At 32.5% G+C, this 20,404-nt stretch overlaps 1 protein-coding gene across 1 annotated transcript in view; it reads left to right on the plus strand.

Annotated features, from left to right (window-relative positions):
* The window catches only part of LOC126890264 (putative vitellogenin receptor), a 244,250-nt gene that overhangs the window by 177,900 nt on the left and 45,946 nt on the right, over positions 1 to 20,404 (plus strand). The window contains exon 18 of the mRNA XM_050659122.1: positions 5,103 to 5,319. Coding sequence (XP_050515079.1) covers positions 5,103 to 5,319 — 217 coding nt within the window. The remainder of the gene's footprint in view (positions 1 to 5,102; positions 5,320 to 20,404) is intronic.

Genomic DNA, 20,404 nt, shown 5'->3' on the forward strand with positions numbered 1-20,404 from the left:
TCTTTGGGGTAGTCTTCATCTATGAATATGTTAGTTCCCTTTAATTTATGAGTTGCCTTGATTATTTCCCTTTTTTTATTCCAATCTGTTAGCTCTATTAGCATCGGTCGTGTTTTATCTGCCGTTTTCTTTCCAATTCTTCTAATTTCACTTATATCCTTTTTATCATCAAGTTCGATATCCAGTTTTTCTATAACTTTCTGGCTTTCCTTTTTCATAATGGATGTATCCTCATTTTCTCTTTCCCCAATCCCGAAGATTATTATTTTCTTTTTTCTTATTTCTCTTTCTAGGTCATTTATCCTGCTTTCTTACATTTTCAGTTCTTTCTTTAGTTCCCTATTTTCTTCTTTAATTACCCGGTATTCTTTCTTAATATTTCCTACTTCCGACTGTAGGTTATCTATTTTCTTTTCCATCCTGATGCCTCTGTCTTCCATGTTTTCCAATTTTTTCATTATTTCCTCCATCATTTTCTCCATTTTCCTTGTTATTTCACGAACTTATTTTAAACCAGCGAATAGAGTGTTTATCCGAATTCACGTACCGCGATAAGAACTTTCACCCAGTTCAACCCTTCAGAGGCTCAGTTCTTCTCAGTACCATTTATTAGCTACGTAATTTGAGGTCGACTAAAGTTAAATACAATGTAACACCGAAAGTTATTTTGGAACGCTTCGAGGATAGGTTTGTCCACCTCTATATTGTCTATTAAATTTAAATAATATAATGTTACACCGAAAGTTATTTTGGAGCTCTTTGAGGACAGGTTCCTCCACCTCTATATTAACTAGTTAATTACTTACTGTTTACTATTTTTTTTCTTTGGTATCCGAAAAGTTTGTACAGATTATTAAATATTATTATATATTTTGTACTTGCAGTTTTCAAAAACTATATTTATTCTTCTCACCAATTTCTTTACCTTTAAGCACATTCACCATTAATTTATTAGCGTTTAAAACACTCGTATGACCCAAAAATTGAGTTGAAACCACGGAGCGATTTAAACACACCTTGTCACTTCTACTAGAGATCTTCTTTATTTAAACTAATTTAAAAATAACACTTTTACAAATAGAAAAATATTCCTAGGCGTTAATGGAACATTTAAAAGATAAGAATTTGTGCACGCCGGGGTTTGTCCTGGTTGGGTCAGAGAGAGCAGCATATGTGCCTCCTGATGAGGGACTAATAAGTTTCGAAACCTATAGAGGTGCTTGCTGCACTCTCTGATTGAACTATAATAATGATACGGCTGTATTTTCATGTTGCAACGATATTGAAAATGGTTTATTCATTTTTGATTTACATGTTTACTCTGATTGGAGTACGAAGGGAACCATTCTCGTTGGAACTTTACCGCGCTGAGCAGATGGGACGAGAATTATAAATTGTAAAATTCCCTCATCTTCCTTAGTCTCAGCATCCGTTATGGCTTGCAAATTGTAGAAGCCTCGGACGTGTAACCAGAGAAGGTTCCCATTGTTTTCAATCTGGTAGGATGTAGAGTAACATTTTTTCATGTTGTTTTATGTGCTATTAGATTGAAAACTTAGTCTTTTTCATAAGAATTTATATTTACTCGGAGTCTTCGGCTTCAGTAGAATTAGCATCATCGTCGAATACCGAAACACTTGACTTCTTGCTGTGCTTACCGCATACATACTTTTGGCATGTTGAACAAACCATGGTTGTTTTTGACCACTTCTTGGTCTTTTTTCTTTTAGATTTTGCTAATTTGCAACATGAATGGTAACGTCACTTTCCATTTTGAGATGGTGTTGAAAGTATTCAAGGGTGCCTTTTATAGTTAACTTTCAAGTTTTTATAATAGTATGAGGAAATAAATTAAAATATAGAAATGCTAATTATGGCATTTAATAGGGCAGTAGTACGCCGACAACTATTAAATGTTTTAGATTTTTAGGAACAAAGGTATTTAGAAAATCGGATGTAATGCAATGTTGTGGATACTTTTTAACCCTCCTTAAAAACATGATAAAAACATGTTTTTACAGACTTTAATATTAGATGTCCTTTTTTCAAATGATATTGATAAGACCATTTCCTTCTGATTTTTGCACATTTTCCTATCTCTAGCTCTATGTATCTGCTGGAATCTTGTTGGTATAGGCGGTTCGCTAAACTCAGACGCAAATGGCTAATGATTTTAGTACGTAACTTTTTTGTTTTTTGCCAATTTTGACAAAATTTGCAAAATTACTAAATAATTAGTAATTATTAACTATTCCGTAATGATTTTTTTGGCAATTTTATCAAATTGGCAAAATTACTAGCTTAAATCACTAGCCAGTTGAGTCTGAGTTTAGCGAACGGACTTATAAGAAATTTGACGTACTACTTCCTGGTTTTCCACTCATGTTTCCAAAACTCATCAAAATGTCTTTGTCCATCCTTTTTATTTTTGCAAATACCCCTTCATTACCCTTTCTTTTATTTCGACATCATACTTCCAGCCTTCTTCAGTCTTCTTCTTTCCTTTGTATGCTTTTCCTAGCTTTCTAGCTTCTGTTGATTTATTCATTTCCCAGTTTTGACTTGGCGTCCTTTTGTCTGTTTTATTTTCTCATCTATTCGATTATTTTCATCACTATATATTGTTTCAATAATAAAATTGGCAGTAAGTTTTTCTAGGTTGTCAACAGTTTGCCTACCAGTATCTTAGTTTGGTTTACTGTAATCCTTTGTATGATGATGTTAACTAGCTGATTGGATTTCATTGGTATGAACTCCATTATGTAATAAATTACACAGGTTTACAAAAAAAAATAAATGTTGGACTATTTGACGAAACCAAATGACTAGGCAGTTTTTGGGATCGCTGATCACGAATCCGAGATCCGATGACCTCTCTTACGTCTAGCTCAAGGTTATTTCAAGGTCAAATCAATCGTCCCGAAAAAGTATATTTGGGGGGGGGGGGTTTTTGGGGTCGCTGATCACAAAACTGGGGTCCGCTGAGCTCTACTACGTCAAGTAAAGGTCATTTCAAAGTCAAATAAGTTTTGTGGACTTGTCCCGATTTGAACTTGAAATGACCTTTACCTGACGTGGGAGATCTCAACGGACCCCAGTTTTGTGATCAGCCACCCCAAAAACCCCCTAATATACTTTTTCGGCGCGATTGTGTCGATTTATATTAATCTGACCTTGAAATAACCCTAACCTAGACGTGAGAGAGGTCAGCGGACCCCGGATTCGTGATCAGCGACCCCAAAATCCCCCTAGTCATATGGTTTCGTCAAATAGTCTAACATTTATTTTTTTTAAAACCTGTGTTATCATTGAACTTATGGACATCTAGTCCTGTAGACAAAAAACCTGCATTTAAATTTTTTCTTTCTTTCATCATGTCTACCATTTCCCTCTGCTAGCCAACTAAATACGCAGCTAAATAAATCAAATATAGTACAGAGAAATAAGGTTTTTCTCGTGACACATCCCCCTCCAGGCCGAAACCAAATTTTTTGAGTAGTATGGACATATATATTATTAACCTATATGTTTCCTGCAGCCGATTTTGATGATATACATAGTTATAAACAAATGAAAATCGAAAAACGGTAAATTATCGCTTTTTTCGTCTATTATCAAAAAGTTAAGCACTTTAAACAAATTTGAGAGTAAGAAACTCATAAATCGTATAAAAAACTTCAATATGGCATTCGCTGAATATGTCCAACCTTATTGGTTGCTTAGAAAATTGCAAAATAAATCATAAATATTGAGTTTTTATAAATATTCGTAACTTAGGTAAAAATTAACTTAGAATCTTCTTATTACACGGAATGCCGAGACTTCTTGTACTTAAATTATATTTAAAATTTCAAAGCAATTGGTTAAATAGTTTAAAAGTTATTTAATTTATTTTTCCCAAATTCATTTTTTTTTGCAACACTATAAGTCAGAAAATTATGAGGTTACAATAATACTTCGGACAGTTTATGAAAGAAGAACATTTATACTATTACCTTAATTAAAAATAAATGACAAAAAATAATTTTAAACAGTGTAAAATTATTTTGCAAAAACATGTCCATTTTTTACTTACTTATAAACAATTAGAATAACTTTTTACCCGTTACCCGTAGAAAAATTATTTTTTCATATTTAGAAAGACTGAATATTTATACACATTTAGAAAGAAAAACAACTGTTCTAGGACATTTAGGGACAAAGTTAGCCCCCCCATTTTTTTAAATCACATGTTTTTGCAAAATTATTTTGCAATATCTATAATTATTTTTTGTCATTTTTTTTAAATTAAATTAATACTGTAAATTTTCTTCTTTCATAAACTATCCAAAATATTACTGTAACTTCATCATTTTCTGACTTACAGTGTTGCAAAAAAAATTAATTTTGGAAAAACAAATTAAATAACTTTTAAACTATTTGACCAATTGCTTTGGAATTTAGGGTATAATTTAAGCACCATAAGTCTCAGCATTCCATGTAATAAGAAGGTTCTAAGTTAATTTTTACATAAGTTATGAATATTTATAAAAACTCAAAATTTATGATTTATTTGGCAATTTTCTAAGTAACCAATAAGGATAGACATATTCAGCGAACGCCATATTGAAGTTTTTTATACGGTTTATGAGCTTATTACTCTCAAATTTGTTTAAAATGCCCAATTTTTTAGTAAGAGACGAAAAAAGCGAAAATTTACCGTTTTTTGATCTTCATTTGTTTATAACTATGTATCTCATCAAAATCAGCTGCAGGAAACATATAGGTTATTATTATAGATGACCATATTAGTCGAAAAATTTGGTTCCAGCCTGGAGGGGGATGTGTCACCAACACGATATTTTTTTTCCTTATTTCTCTGAACTAATAGCCAATTAAAGGACAATAAATGAACACTTACAAAAAGTAAACATTCTTGTAACTCTTAACCAATTTTTGTGTAATGGTTGGAAGAATGACATTCTTATCTCATTATAACAATGCTATATATCATAAATATATCATTGTTATCTCGTTCTAATAGAGAGTATATTCTTCAAGAGAAACTACAAAAAAAATAAATGCGGGTGTACTAATTTATTTACAAATTTTGATTTTTCTAGGTAATGTTGAAGATATAACTTTCGATATTAACAAGAAACTTTTATACTACACTAATAAACAAGATGGAAGTATATATGAAGTAAGTTACAAAGCCGAATCAGTTAAACCTGTATTTTCAAACATCTCTCAACCAGAAGGTCTTAAATTTTTCGAAAACCAATTATACTATACTGCTGCCACTGGTTATATAGTCAGTTGTAAGCTATATGGAGACAAGTAAGTAAAATTTTTATTATTTGGTATATTATAGAGAGAGTTATCAGTAGTAATTGCATGAGAGCTCTAAAATTATTGATTTGTTTCCCGAGTGACACTTTGACAGTTTTAATTTCACTCCACTTCAGGTCGTGAAATTATGTCAAAGTGTCACGTGGGCAACAAGTCGATGAAAAATTTAGAGATTGAGTGTAATTTGCTGACATTATTTCATGAAGAAAACTGTCTTTTTAAATCATTTTAACTAATATTTTATTGATACCTTCACCTGAATATTTGCTAAGCCTGTTTGTTGGTGTTCTCTGTGACCAGTTGTAAAATATTAATTGTCATTAATGTCACAGAATGAAGTCCTTGTCATCTAAACTGACTTCTAGCAAACGTTCTAATAATAGGTCGTGTTTTACTATATCAAATGCTTTTTCGAAGTCTGTAGAGCATATAAATGTATCTTTCTGTTGATCGTAGCATTTTTGGACCAGAACTAGTAAACTGTTAGGAATGGGCTTCATAGTAAATAAAAAAGTGAAACACCTTATAATAGACTTCCAGCTTATCAACGAAAAACTATGAAAAATAAGAATCAGAGGAAAATTATTTAAATGTTCAATAATAAAAATGCTCATGCAACAACTGAGGAGAAGTCGGACGAAGAATAAGAGGAATTCTACGAACAACTAGAAATCATGATAGAAGGATGTCCTAGAAATGACGTAAAGTTATTAATGGGAAATTTTAAAGCAAAGATAGGTAAGGAGAAGGAATATGCGCCAACCATTGGAAACCACATAACAGTTTACATGAAGAAACGAACAACAACGGAACTCTCTTGATACAACTAGCCGCTTCAATGAACATGGTCGTTGTTAGCACATGCTTTATGCGCAAAGATATCCATAAGGGAACATATACAGTGCGTCCATAAAGTAACGCATAAATTCATTATTTCGTAAACTGGTGACTTTAAGGAAAGATCCCGAAACAGGTCGATTTTTATTTTTAATTTCTGATTTTCTGGCATATATATAATACTAGTGACGTCATCCATCTGGGCGTGATGACGTAATCAATGATTTTTTTAAATAAGAATAGGGGTCATCTGATAGCTCATTTGAAAGGGTATTCCATTCTCTATTCACTAATGTAAACATTAACATAATTATTTATACAGGGTGTGCAAAAAAACATTTTTTTAATTAAAATAATTGAAACAAAAAGAAGAATGTATGTAATTTATTTAATTCAAAATGCGTTTTACTACTGTCAGAAAACAGAAAAAAAAATTATTTGACAAATAAACATTGATTTTCGCTTAAACGAAATGATCAAACTGGCAAGAGGCAGGTGGGTGGCAGCTTTAACATTGAATTTAAGCAAAAAACAATATTTATTTGTCAAATAAACATTTTTTCCTGTTTTCTAACAACATTAAAACGTATTTTGAATTAAATAAATTACATACATTCTTCTTTTTGTCTCAATTATTTTAATTAAAAAAAATGTTTTCTTGAACACTTTGTATAAACAATTATGTTAATATTTATATTAGGGAATAGAGAATTAAAAACCCTTTCAAATGAGCTATCACATGACCCCATTCTCATTTAAAAAAATCATTGATTACATCATCACACCCAGATGGATGACGTCACTAGTATGATATATATGCCAAAAAATCGGAAATTAAAAATTAAAATCGACCTGTTTCGGGATTTTTCTTTAAAGTTGCCGGTTTACGTAATAATGAATTTATGCGTTACTTTATGGACGCACTCTAGAAGCCCTCATGGGAATACAGTAATAGACCAGGGCGCATCTGTAAAAATATTAGTACATTTGGACGTTGAGAGGTGACTCAAATTTTTTTGCAGAAATTGCTTGAAAATATATCAAATAATAATATTTGAGTTATCCTCCCTCTCAAAAAGGTTCGGAACATTGTTTAAATAATCAAAATGTCAAAAAATTAAGGAAAGATTCGATTTTTTTCTTGGTTTTTTGATTATAAATTTAATACAATATAGAATTGATTAAAAATTTAAAAAATAGTCACCCTTGTTGCAAAATAGCAATAAGTGTGAAAAAAACATACAAAAACAAGTATTCGCATTTTACGTTTTTCAACCATTTATGCTACACTTAGGACCTTCATATTTCACCCTGAAAAATTTTATGATACAGTAAAACAATACTGTAAATTTCATTAAGATCGGTTCAATAGATTTTGCAAAATAAATTTTGCAATCCAGCTTTCGTAAAAAAAATTCATTTTTTCAAAATGTTACAGAACTGAAAATAAAGCAGATAGCTAGTTGAAAATTTTTTTGCATATAGAAGTGTACTGTACCTTTCATTTTCAATTTTGCAAAATTAAAATCGTTTAACACCACGGCGTCAGGAATTTTTTTAAATAAACATTAATTATTGGTGCTACGCGCAGGACAGCGGATAGGTTGCTCTGATTGGGCATTCCAATGACCTTTGATAATGATTGATACATTTGAATTTTTATGACATTTCGACATAAATAAATAAATTTGTTTATTGCAAAATATAAACACATACTCTATCCTTTGAAATAACACTTTTATTAGCAAAAACTTTCTTTGTTCATATATTTTAAATTAATAATAAAAGTTTATTATTTTTAAACATATGCAATTGGTTAAACAATATTTCACATACAATAATAAAATTAGTTTGATTTTTGTGGAATTAAAAAATTAAAATACAACAAAATATAGAGTAAGAAAATAATATATTAGATAAAGATTGGAAGAAATTTTGGTGGAAATCAACCTGTGTGAATCGAACATCGCTGTCCTGCGCGTACCACCAAAAATTATTGTTTATTTCAAAAAATTTCTGACGCCGTGGTAATTAATCGATTTTAATTTTGAAAATTGCAAATGAAAGGTACAGTATACTTCTATAAGCAAAAAAAAAATTCAACTTGCTATCTGCTTTATTTTCAGTCCTGTAACATTTTGAAAAAATGAATTTTTTTTGCGAAAGCTGTATTGTAAAATTTATTTTGCAAAATCTATTGAACCGATCTTAATGAAATTTACAGTATTGTTTTACTGTATCATAAAGTTTTTCTGGGTGAAATATGAAGGTCCTAAGTGTAGCATAAATGGTTGAAAAACGTAAAATGCGAATACTTGTTTTTGTATGGTTTTATCGCAATGATTGCTATTTGGCAACTAGGGTGACTATTTTTTAAGTTTTTAACCAATTCTATATTGTAGTAAATTAAATTACGCAACTTTTATGTCAGTACAACTTTTCTCGGAAATGAATACTTTTAAAGTTATAATCAAAAAACGAAGAAAAAAATCGAATTGTTCCTTCAATTCTTGACATTTTGATTATTTAAACAATGTTCCGGACCTTTTTGAGAGGGAGGATAACTCAAATATTATTATTTGATTTATTTTCAAGCAATTTCTGCAAAAAAATTTGAGTCACCTCTCAACGTCCATCTCAAAACAGATCCGCCCTGGACTATAAATCAAATCGACCACGTAGTGGTCGACGCACGACATTTCAGCGACATAATAGACGTACGTTTGCCCCGCACGCAGGGCCACCTTATTCATTAGGCAACATAGGCATTTGCCTAGGGCGGCAAATTATGAAAGGGCGGCAAAAATACTGTACAAAAAATATTTGTATATAAAAATTAAAATCGAATAACATTTAAGTATATCCATGAATGGAGTATAAGTGGGCATTCATTTCTAGAAAACAAATTGCATTCTCTTGACACTATTCATTAAAAAAGGACGGAAGTCGTTTTAGGGATTATTGGGCCGCCGGCAGCATCGTAAAGGCGGCGGGCCATTGCACACTTAAATGTAAATGTATATGTATTTTGCACATTAGGTAAAAACTAAGGACTTGATTTGGTTTGATTTATACTGAAACTTGGAAGTACCATTGTAGATATAAGTTTATTTTTGATCCCAAAGAGTAAGTATTATTCAATTTTTAAGTTTGCATGTTTTTTTTTTGTTTTTGTAAATTGCATCCACATATTTATAGATGAAAAATTTTGATTGACAACTTAAAATCACCTGTTGTGAACTCTGTTAGTGAAACTAGGTGGTCCGCAAGGGCGGACGCAGCTAAAGCGTTATACACTGTCTTCAGAGTCAAACTGCAGCTGTGAAATATCAAGCACTTTCTATATTTGAGAAAATGGATACTTTGGAAATGGCTTTATTAGCTGTCATTTGGCAACATATTTTAGAAAGAGTAAACCTATCCAATAAGTATGTCCAGAGTCCTGCAGTTGATCTGGGTTCTGTCGTTAAAGAGTATGAAGCTCTTTAAATTACTTTACCTTAATCAGAAATAATTTTGCCATTTATGAAGAGGAAGCCAAAAAATTGTACCCAAATAATACATTTAAAGAAATAAGAAAGAGAAAAAGAAAAATTTCAATTTGACGAGGGGGCCGATGATGAACTAAACTTTTCAGCTAGTGATGAGATGAAAATCCACACATTCTATATTATAATCGACACTCTGATAAGAGACCTGAATAGACGTCTGGAATCTTATCGACTTATTTATCAACGTTTTCGTGTTATAACAGATTTGCCAAAATTAAGCAATAAAGAAATTATTAAAGAAGCTGAAAATCTGATACAAATTTATAAAGATGACCTAGATACATCATTCATACATGAATGTATTCATTTAAAGGGTCATTTGGATTCCACAATAAAATCACCAATTGACAGATATATAAATATTTAAAGAAGAGTGGATTGAAAGATATTTTCGAACGTGTCCGCCGAAAGGTCATTTTCGAAAATGTCAATAATTAAAAATAATTTCCGATCAAGTATGACGTAAGAACGTTTTAACAATTTGTCGATTTTGTCCATGGAAAGTGACGTAACAAAGGCGATACATTACGACGACAATACAGGTGATTTTGCCAAAGAAAAATCAAGAAAGAAATCACGGATGTGATTGAGCTGGAATGACAATTTATTTCTGTTAATATGTATATAAACGTCGTAGTTTAAATCCATTTTTAGTGTGTTCTTATTTAAATAAAAAATTCTGCTTGCAATTTTTTTTTCGCAAAAATGGTACATGTTTGAAGAACGGCTACTAGAGAATTGCCTAGGGCGTCAATTGACCTAAATGCGGCCCTGCCCGCACGCGGGGCAAACATAGACTAGGGCCACTACCTAGTCCAAACAAAAATAAGAGCTCTCTAATGCAAGAAAGATAAGAGTTAAAGAGGAAATGTATAATAACTATTGGAGGCGGTGTAGAAGCGTTAAAAATCCCTACGATATCCAAGAAATTCGAGGAAAGTCTGGAACGTAAGCTAGAGGACTATACAAGTATACAGGTGATATAGTTAAAGATGTTAATAACTATTGGAGGCGGTCTAGAACGATATGGGAAGAGGTAGCAACTGAGGTGATTAGAAGGCATAAGCGTGAAAAAATTGGGTCGGATAGGTACGACGAGGAATGTGTACAAGCATCACAAAAAAAGCACGAGGAACGAGACAAGTAGAAGAGGAGTATAGGCAGCTGAGACGAGACGAAAAATGAATACTGAAAAGAAAGAAGAAGGAGCATATAGAAAACCAACTTAAAGAACTGGAGATGTATAACACACAAATGCAAACGCGAAAATTATACAAGAAGATTAACCAGACCAGAAAGGAATTCAAACCTAGACTATCAATAGTTAGAAACAGAACAGGAGAAATAATTGGTGATCAGGACGAGATACTAGAAAGTTGGGCAGAAAATTTTGAGGGTAGACTAAATATAATAAGTGAGATGAGGTTGCAAGAAGCAGAAGACAGCTCGTTACAGCTCGAAGACATGGACAACGAAAGAGAGAAAGATAGCATCCCCACAGAGGAAGAAGTTAATTCTTGATTTGTTACATTTACGTACAAAAGTAGTTTTGTTTTCACAAAATGTTGTATTTTGTGTTTGTGATTTTTTGTAAAATTTATAACTAATAAACTATTTTTCTTCCTTTATTTGTTACATTTACATACAACAGTAGTTGTGAATTGTTTCGGAAATGTTGTATGTTGTGGTTGTGTTTTTTTTTTTTGTAAAATTTGTTGGTAATAAATGTTTTTTCTTTATTTGCTACATTGTTACATTGATTACCGGATTGATAACCAGTAATCTTAAATTATCAGTTTTAAAAAAATTCAGTCATGGCTTACTTAAAATTTGGAAAGATTTAGACCCCTAATTAATAATTTGCTCTGAAAAATGAAAATATCTCGAAAACTAATAAATTTAGAAATAGGGAATATTATACAAAAATTAAAGTACGGTAACGGTACTTTTCGATAGTGACATAAAATACAGGGCATTCCGTTTAAAATTACTGAGACAATAATGTACTTGCTTTTTGACTCACCCTGTATTCGATATAAAGAAAATTAGCAATATCAACCATTCTAAAACATTTTCGCAATGAACAAAAAACTATGGCGCCAATAAACCATTGCTGTTGTGCTTATTATTATTTATACAGGGAGCTAAACTTGTTACGATTTTCATATACAATTGGTTATAACTTTGTAAATACCCTGCACAATATAACAATCCTTTATATTTTTGTGATGGGGAAGTTAAGAAGATTTCGAATATAAAATAAAATATAGTATGTTCCATTTAAAAAAACGTAAGTTTGGTCCGCCACTAGGTTATCTAACACCCTGTAACATTCTAACTAATGTTATGAATATGAATCTCAAAGTTGTGTACAATTTTTATTATTAACTTTTATTGCTATCTATCACCATAGCGGATCTATTGAGCTTTACACCACTAATAAATTACCCTGTATATCCTCTACGTTTCTATTTCAGTACAAATTTTCGATAGCAATATTCTACTTCATACTCTTAATATATCTTATTCACCTTTCATCTCTCCGCATTCTTATTATTTCACTTCTACAGTACTTTCGACATACTACTACCACATTATCCATTATATTTTCTACGTTATTGATTATCTCCACATCCTACCGCCGTGATCTACACCCTTCTTCCTTATTCACCTATTTATTTTCAGGCAGTTTGAAGTTGAGTCTCTTGGGTTATCAGTTTCATCGAGTGTTTTAGTCTGATTATCATTCGCACGTAACAACAAAATTTCTTTAGCCAAACGAAATATGCCATCTTTCTCCATTTTTGTTGCGTTTACCTCTATCTAACAAATTAGATCTATTATCATTATCAGTAATCAAAACACTCACACATTAATCAATATCTTAGAATTGTACATTTATGTATACATTAAACAAATTCTGATATCCTAGATGTTTCAACGTAAAAGGCCTTAATAATAATTCTAAGTCTATTAGTTTAAGAGCTGGGAGCGGATTTTGTGCGTGATAAGTAATATGGAAAAACTATACGTGGATATGTTGAACTATTGTGTACATAACTTTCACCAACGGCCGGAAACCAGAGTGGGGGCCGAGGGTAGTTAAAAGGGGTCAAAGTCGCGGTTTTTATTATTTTTTTTTTATGACGCTCATGATCGAGATAGTGCACCAAAATTTGGGAATAAGTAGACCATGACATAACTAAGTAATATCCCCTGAGGCGGAAACCAGAGTGGCGGACGAGGGTAGTTATAAGGGGAAAAATTCGCGGTTTTTATTATTTTTTTTTGTGGCGCCCATGATGGAGATAGTGCACCAAAATTTGGGAGTAAGTAGGTCATGACGTAACTAAGTAAAATTTCCAGGGGCGAAACGCTGGTTGAGGTACAAAGGGGTGGTAGGCAGGGTGAGTATAAAAATATATGGGTTTCTTTTTGCCGTTCGTGATCGAGATTTGTCGTCCACGCAGCATTCCGCCCCTAGAGATTTTACTTAGTTACGTCATGACCTACTTATTCCCAAATTTTGGTGCACTATTTCAATCATGAGCGTCACAAAAAAAATAATAAAAACCGCGATTTTGACCCCTTATAACTACCCTCGGCCCCCACTCTGGTTTCCGGCCGTTGGTGAAAGTCATGTACACAACTAATTCAACATATCCCCGTATAGTTTTTCCATATTACTTATCACGCACAAAATCTGCTTCTATCTCGCCGACTATATTGTTTCCATTTTATTTTTCTAACAACTACAACGTATTGTTGACTGCATAACTACCTACCTGGTACCGAAATATCATGTTTTCATGTTCATAATATATTTAATAATTGCATATTTCATAATTTTTTACCTTTAGGTTCGAATATTTTTTACCACAATAGATGGATATTTGATAATATTTTATTTTCAATATCAACATAAACTTTAAATTCTTTGGCTGAAGTCACAGTACAACAGTTCATATCGTTGCATTGACAGTTTGTCTTTGACATACTTCTAAAGTTCCTTTACCTTTAGTTGACATTCAACTCTCAATATGTGAGGTTCATCCCTTTCACATTACATCCGCGTGTGTTAGAGTCCTGTGTTGCCCTGGGTAATATCCAGGACTATTTGCAACATCTATTATTTTTATTAACAATATGTAGTACCATTTAAGATCTTGTAACATTTAAAGGGTTTTTACCCATAACTTTTTGGTGGCTCACGCGTGCATGCTATTGTAAGTATGACCTCTGGCAATTCTTAACCTTAGTCAACTTTTACAACATTTTTCTTTATTAATTAGGTTATACTTATTATTTTCGGGGTTTTAACACTGATGATAGTGATGATGGATTATTTGTAAATCCGAAAAAGTTTTGTTAATGTGTTGTAACCCTTTTAAATATACCTTTTCCAAAGGATCCAGTATTTTTATTTTTTTTTAAATCTTTTATTACCGTTTTTTATTATTGATGCAACATATGTATAATCTGTTAATGGTCAATATTGACCATTAATATTCAGAAATTAGGAAGAACATTTTATTTTGCAATTTGTATTGCTGTATAAACAGAAAATACCTAAAAAATTAAAGGTGGTGTTCGATATGACTACCTTGTCTTTGGAAACCGAAATTCATTCTGAATAGAAATTAATCTAAGACTTTTCTAATCGTTTCCGTAGAAATTGGTGCTATCTCTTTTTTAGAAATTCTGTCTTTCAGTTCTTGAATAAACACTGTCCGGGGTAATTGCAGGGTGGATCGAGTAGCTCTGAGGTTACCACAGCCGGTCCCAAGCCCGGATAAAATGTGGAGGGTTGATTGGCAAGGTTAGTAACCTACCAATCGGAAAAGCGAATACTGCTCAAAGAAACAATGTGAAGCCTCGGAACCGGATTGATATGAAGACGACCATTGCTAGAAATAAGGACAAAAGAAAAACATTGATGAGAATTACCACATGGAACATCAGATCACTCAACACTAGGGATCAAGAAATCACCCAAGTATTAAAAAGAGAAACAAATAGATATATGCGCTCTACAGGAAAGAAAAAAGAAGGGAAAAGTACAATCAAGATTAGGCGAATATATACTAATCTACAGTGGAGTAGCAAAAGAAAACAGGGCCAAAGAAGGCCATTACTAATACATCAAAAATACCAAAATAACATAAAAAGTCTCAATATATATCGGAAAAAAAAGTCACATCAAAAATTAGAATGGAAAAGGAAGACCTGAACATCATCGGAGTATACGGCCCAGAAAATAACAAGCCTCAAACAAAAAGGGAAATCTTTTATGACGAATTACAACAAGTAGTAGATCAAGTTAGAGGGAAGATGATAATACTGGGGGATTTTAACGCTCGAATAGGTAACCAAGTAACACCCGGAATTAAGCAAAAACACAATGAAAATGTTAAAAACGAAAATGGAGAACTGATGATAAACTTCTGCAACGATATTCTGCTACGATCAATAACGAACTTAGAATAAACAACACATTTTTGACCACAAAGACCAACACAAATATACATTTAATAACACCCGTGGACAAAGATCTATGATAGATTATGTTGTAACCAACAGAGATATAATATACATCCATCACAAATAATCGACGTAAGATGCCTCAACGCAGCAGATGTAGGTAGCGACCATAGCTTAGTATTATGTAAAATAGGAATCATTATGAAATATTTCACACTCAAGAGAGCAGCACCAACACAAACAAAAATCAAAGTCGAACGACTACATACGGAATCCACGGAATACTTATACAGGAAAAGAATATCAGAGAAGATTGCTGAGAATGGAATATTAGAAAACGATAACATCGATGAAAGCTGGCAAAAACTCAAAGATAACATAATCAACGCTGCAACAGAATCACTTGGAGAGAGAAAAGTAACGAATACTCGCATAATAAAGAAGAAAAACCCGTGGTTTAGAGAGGAAGTTAAGATAAAATGTGAAGAAAAGAAGAAAGCCCTTTTACAATACAGAACGAAACAAACACAACAGGCATATAACCACTACCAACGAATCAGAAACGAAACGAATACTTGAGTGGGGCAAATAAAAAGGGAGCACTGGCAGAGTTTCTCAAAACAGATGGAACACGACTTCTACGGAACACAAAAAGAAGTATGGAGAATGATCAGAGGGCAAAGAAAGGAGATGAACGAATTAATAAAAGCGAAACACATTCAGAAGGAAACATGGGCAGATATTTGCTAAAGGCGACGATAATGGACCACCAACACCTGAAATTATAACAAACGAAGACATAAATATCGAGGAGGGAGAGGTAAAGGAAGTATTATGAAAATTAAAAAATAGAAAATCTCCAGGAGAGGACAGAATATTGAACGAACTCCTAAAGGACGGAGGTCAAGATCTAACTAAACAACTATTAAAACTAATACAAAAAATAATAGAACAAAACAGAATACCACTAGAATGGAGATCAGGGATCCTAATACCTCTCTTCAAAAAAGGATACAAATCGGACCCGGAGAATTATAGTGGAATTAACTTATTAAACAGAACATTAAAATGAACAACCAAAGTGATAACAAACAAATTGAATGAAATTATAACATTAGCAGAAGAACAACAAGGTTTTAGGTCGGGAAGTTCATGCACTGACCCTATATTTATAATGAGGCAAGTTCAAGAGAAATCGTTGGAATACAACAAACCGGCATATTTATGTTTCGTGGACCGTAAGAAAGCATTTGACAGGGTCACATTAAAGGACGTTATCCATTTGTTTTACTAGAGAGAGGTACCTCTAGGAATAATTAAAACGATCGAAAACATCTACCAGAACAACACAATAAAAGTAAAAGTGGACGATGGATTAACTGCGCCAATTGAAGCCAGCAATGGAATAAGACAGGGGGATTCCTTGAGTCCTTTGTTGTTCAACTTGATCATGGACGAAATAATAAAAAAATAAGAACTAAAAAAGGATACTAAATGGGAGAAAAATAGCTTACAATAATCTGCTATGCGGACGATGTAATACTAATCTCTCAAAGTGAAGATGATTTACAACGTATGCTGCACCAATTCAACATAATCGCCAGAAAATTTAACATGTTAATTTCCTCACAAAAGAAAAAATGCATGGTTATAAATTATAACAACAGATCCAATAAAATGTAAATTGGAGCTGGAAGGTCAGAGAATAGAACAAGTGACGGAGTTTAACTACCTAGGAATCTGACTATCTAGCTACGGAAGGCTCGAAACCGAAGTGGAAGCTCAAGTGAATAGAGAAAACAGAGCCGCTGGTTGCCTGAATGACACAATATGGAGAAATAAAAATATCGGAAAAGAAATGAAAGGCAGAAACACGACATACGCGGCAGAAACACGACACGACACAGAGAGGACAAAAAGATTGCTCGAAAGAGCGGAGATGAAAACCCTTCGAAAAATCGATGGTAAGACTCTATGGGCCAGAGCTAGAAGTACAGATATACGACGGAGATGTAAGGTGTATAACATTAATAACTGGGTAAGAAACAGAGGAATAGAATGGAATGACCACATAAGCCGAATGACAACAAATAGGATAGTCAGGACAGCGAGAGACCGTTCCCCAATAGGAAGACCACGAAAACGATGGAACGACAACTTACTAGAGGCACATTGAAAAAACAGACAGAGTCATGTCTATACAAAAAGAAGAAGAAGAAGAAGAAGAAGAAGAAGAAGAGAAAAAGTTCTTGAATAGTATGTGGTCTTACATACTATTAGTACTACATACTACTACATACTACATAGTACTTACATCCGGGATCTTGCTGGCCATTCGAAAGCTTCTCTCCTTCCAATCCACTGATTTGGAAATGTATTGTGTGAGACTTATTATTATTCCATATACCTCTTCGCATGTTCGTGTCCTACAAATAATGTAACAATATGTAAAAGATACTGAAATTTAACAAGTTTTTCCAGGGCTGCTTTATCCATTAGGCAATATAGGCAGTTGCCTAGGACGGCAAATTATGAGAGGGCGGCAAAAATACTGTACAAAAAATATTTGTACATATTATAAAATTGAAATCGAATAACATTTAAGTACATCGTACATCCATCAATCGAATATAAGTGGGCATTCATTTCTAGAAAACAAATTGCATTTTCTTAACACTATTCATTCAAAAAGGACATAAGTTGTAAATTTAGGGATCATTGGGCAGTCGGCAGCACCGCAAAGGCGGTGGGCGCACTGTTCTATAATTTTTTTTAAACTCAATCCTTTTGGGTTATTTGTGGTTGAAAATTTGCCATTTTAATTGAAAAATGTCGCCGTTTCGGACGGTTTTTTGCGAATACCTTAAAAAGGATGCATCTAACGAAAAAAACTATATAAAACATTTTTGTAGCTTATGAAAAATCAAAGAGATTCGTTTCTTCACAAGTCTTCTAGTGATAACATAAAAAGAGATATGGTAGGTGAAAGACATTTTTTTGTGCATGCTCAAATCGGTGTGTTCAACTTAATAACAGAGAAATGGTCGATTTTAAGGGTATGATTCTATCAATATCTTTTGTAAGTACCGCCTGAAAAGACCTTTAAAACGACCGCAATGTTAAATTTCGATTACATTCAAACTAAGCGAGATATGGTGCAACAAAAAAAGGATTACTAATTTATTTTGAGATAAAATGCGGAGTATGTATGTATATTTTAACCCCTCATCCACCAGATTTAAATGCATCGTTTTGCTTCTACAATACCTTTTACTATAGTGTTATTTCTATGTTCAACAAGTTGGACGGATTTAAAATGTATGGTTTTTGAAAAACATAAGATCAAATTAAGGTGATAATTTTTGATAATATCCCGTCGTCAAGTATATTACGTCAGATGCCCTTCGTTGCTACGAAAAATTACATTCAGTGGCATTAATGACAATTAATGTTTTAAAAGTTATAAAAGTGATGACTTTCAACCGTAAAATATTTTATATCAACTGTGTGTTTAACAGTATTAATTTGTACTTACATAAATAAATTACAATAAAATTTTGGTTTTGAACAGTTTTATTCACGAAATAATCGCAACAAATTGCACTCGATCTCTAAAATTAATATAGAATTTTAGAGCTCTTGTGCAATTACTACTGAGCATTTTTAAATTTTTTTTTCAAATCTTCCTTTTTCTCCATGTAACTCGAAAATGATAATGAGATACAGTAATGAAAGAAAAATAAAATTGTTTTCTAAAAGAAAACCTACATTTTTGTCAGGTATTTTTTTACGTATCTTTTATCACTTTCGAATCACATGGAGAAAAAGGAAGATTTTTAAGGAAATTTAAAAATGTGCTCTATAATTTGATCTTGTTTTTCTCAAAAACCATCCATTTTAAACCTGCCCAACTTTTTGAATATAGATATAATACTACAGTAGAAGGTATTGTAGAGGGATAACGATGCAAATTTATATATACGTTTTCTTATTTTATACTGATTTTTCCTTAAAATACATTAGTCGTAAGTTTTTTTGCACCCTATCTCGCTTAGTTTGAATGTAACTGATATTTAACAGTTCTCGTATTAAAGGTATTTTCAAGCGCTACACAAGGTATTCGAAGCATTATACCTATACCCCTAAAATGGACCATTTCTCTGTTATTTTAAGTTGAATACACCGATTTGAGCATGCACCAAAAAAATATTTTTTCACCTACCATGTCTTTTTTTATTAAAACTAGAAGATTTATGAAAAAATGAATCTCTCTGATTTTTCATAAACTAAAAAAATGTTTTATATAGTTTTTTCGTTAGATGCATAATTTTTATGGTATTCCCAATAAACAGTCTCCGAAAAGTGTCATTTTTCAATGAAAATGGCAAATTTTTAACCACGAATAACCCAAAAAGTATCGAGTTTTCAAAAAAATTTACACAACAGTTTTTGCTTAGAATTACGTTCTCTGCTCTCTTCCGGTGTTAGTTTGATAAAAAAATTTCCACCCCCGAGAACGGGTGGAAACCACCCCTAAGTTAAAAGCGCCATAAGATATAGGATAGACTTTGTTTCTTGAGATATTCCCTATTTACAGTGAAAATATCAAGTAAATTGATGCAGTAGAATGGAATTCAGAGCCAAACACCCTCACTGACTGCACTAATAGATACCTACATCATTCATACATGAATGCATTCCCTTAAAGGGTCATTTGGGTACCACAATAAAATCACCAATCAACAATAATTGACATATCTAAATATTTAAAGAAGAGGGGATTGAAAGATATTTTCCCTAATTTTGATTTTGTTTTGTGCATTTATTTGTGCTTCCCAGTTGCCAACCAACGTGTCCGCTAAAAGGTCATTTTCAAAAATGTCAAGAATTGAAAATAGTCGTGAAAATAATTTCCGATCAAGTATGATGCAAGAACTTCTTAACAATTTGTCGATTTTGTCCATAGAAAGTGACGTAACAAAGGCGATAAATTATGATGACACTATAGATGATTTTTCCAAAGAAAAATCAAGAAAGAAATCTGATATGATCGAACTGGAATGACAATTTTTATGTATTCTTATTTAAATAAAAAAATCTGCTTGCATTTTTTTTCGCAAAAATGGTACATGCTTGAAGGGCGGCTACTAGAGAATTGCCTAGGGCGTCAATTGACCTAAACGCGGCCCTGAGTTTTTCCTGTA

This window comes from Diabrotica virgifera, chromosome 8, assembly GCF_917563875.1.
Source record: "Diabrotica virgifera virgifera chromosome 8, PGI_DIABVI_V3a".
Taxonomy (NCBI): domain Eukaryota; kingdom Metazoa; phylum Arthropoda; class Insecta; order Coleoptera; family Chrysomelidae; genus Diabrotica; species Diabrotica virgifera.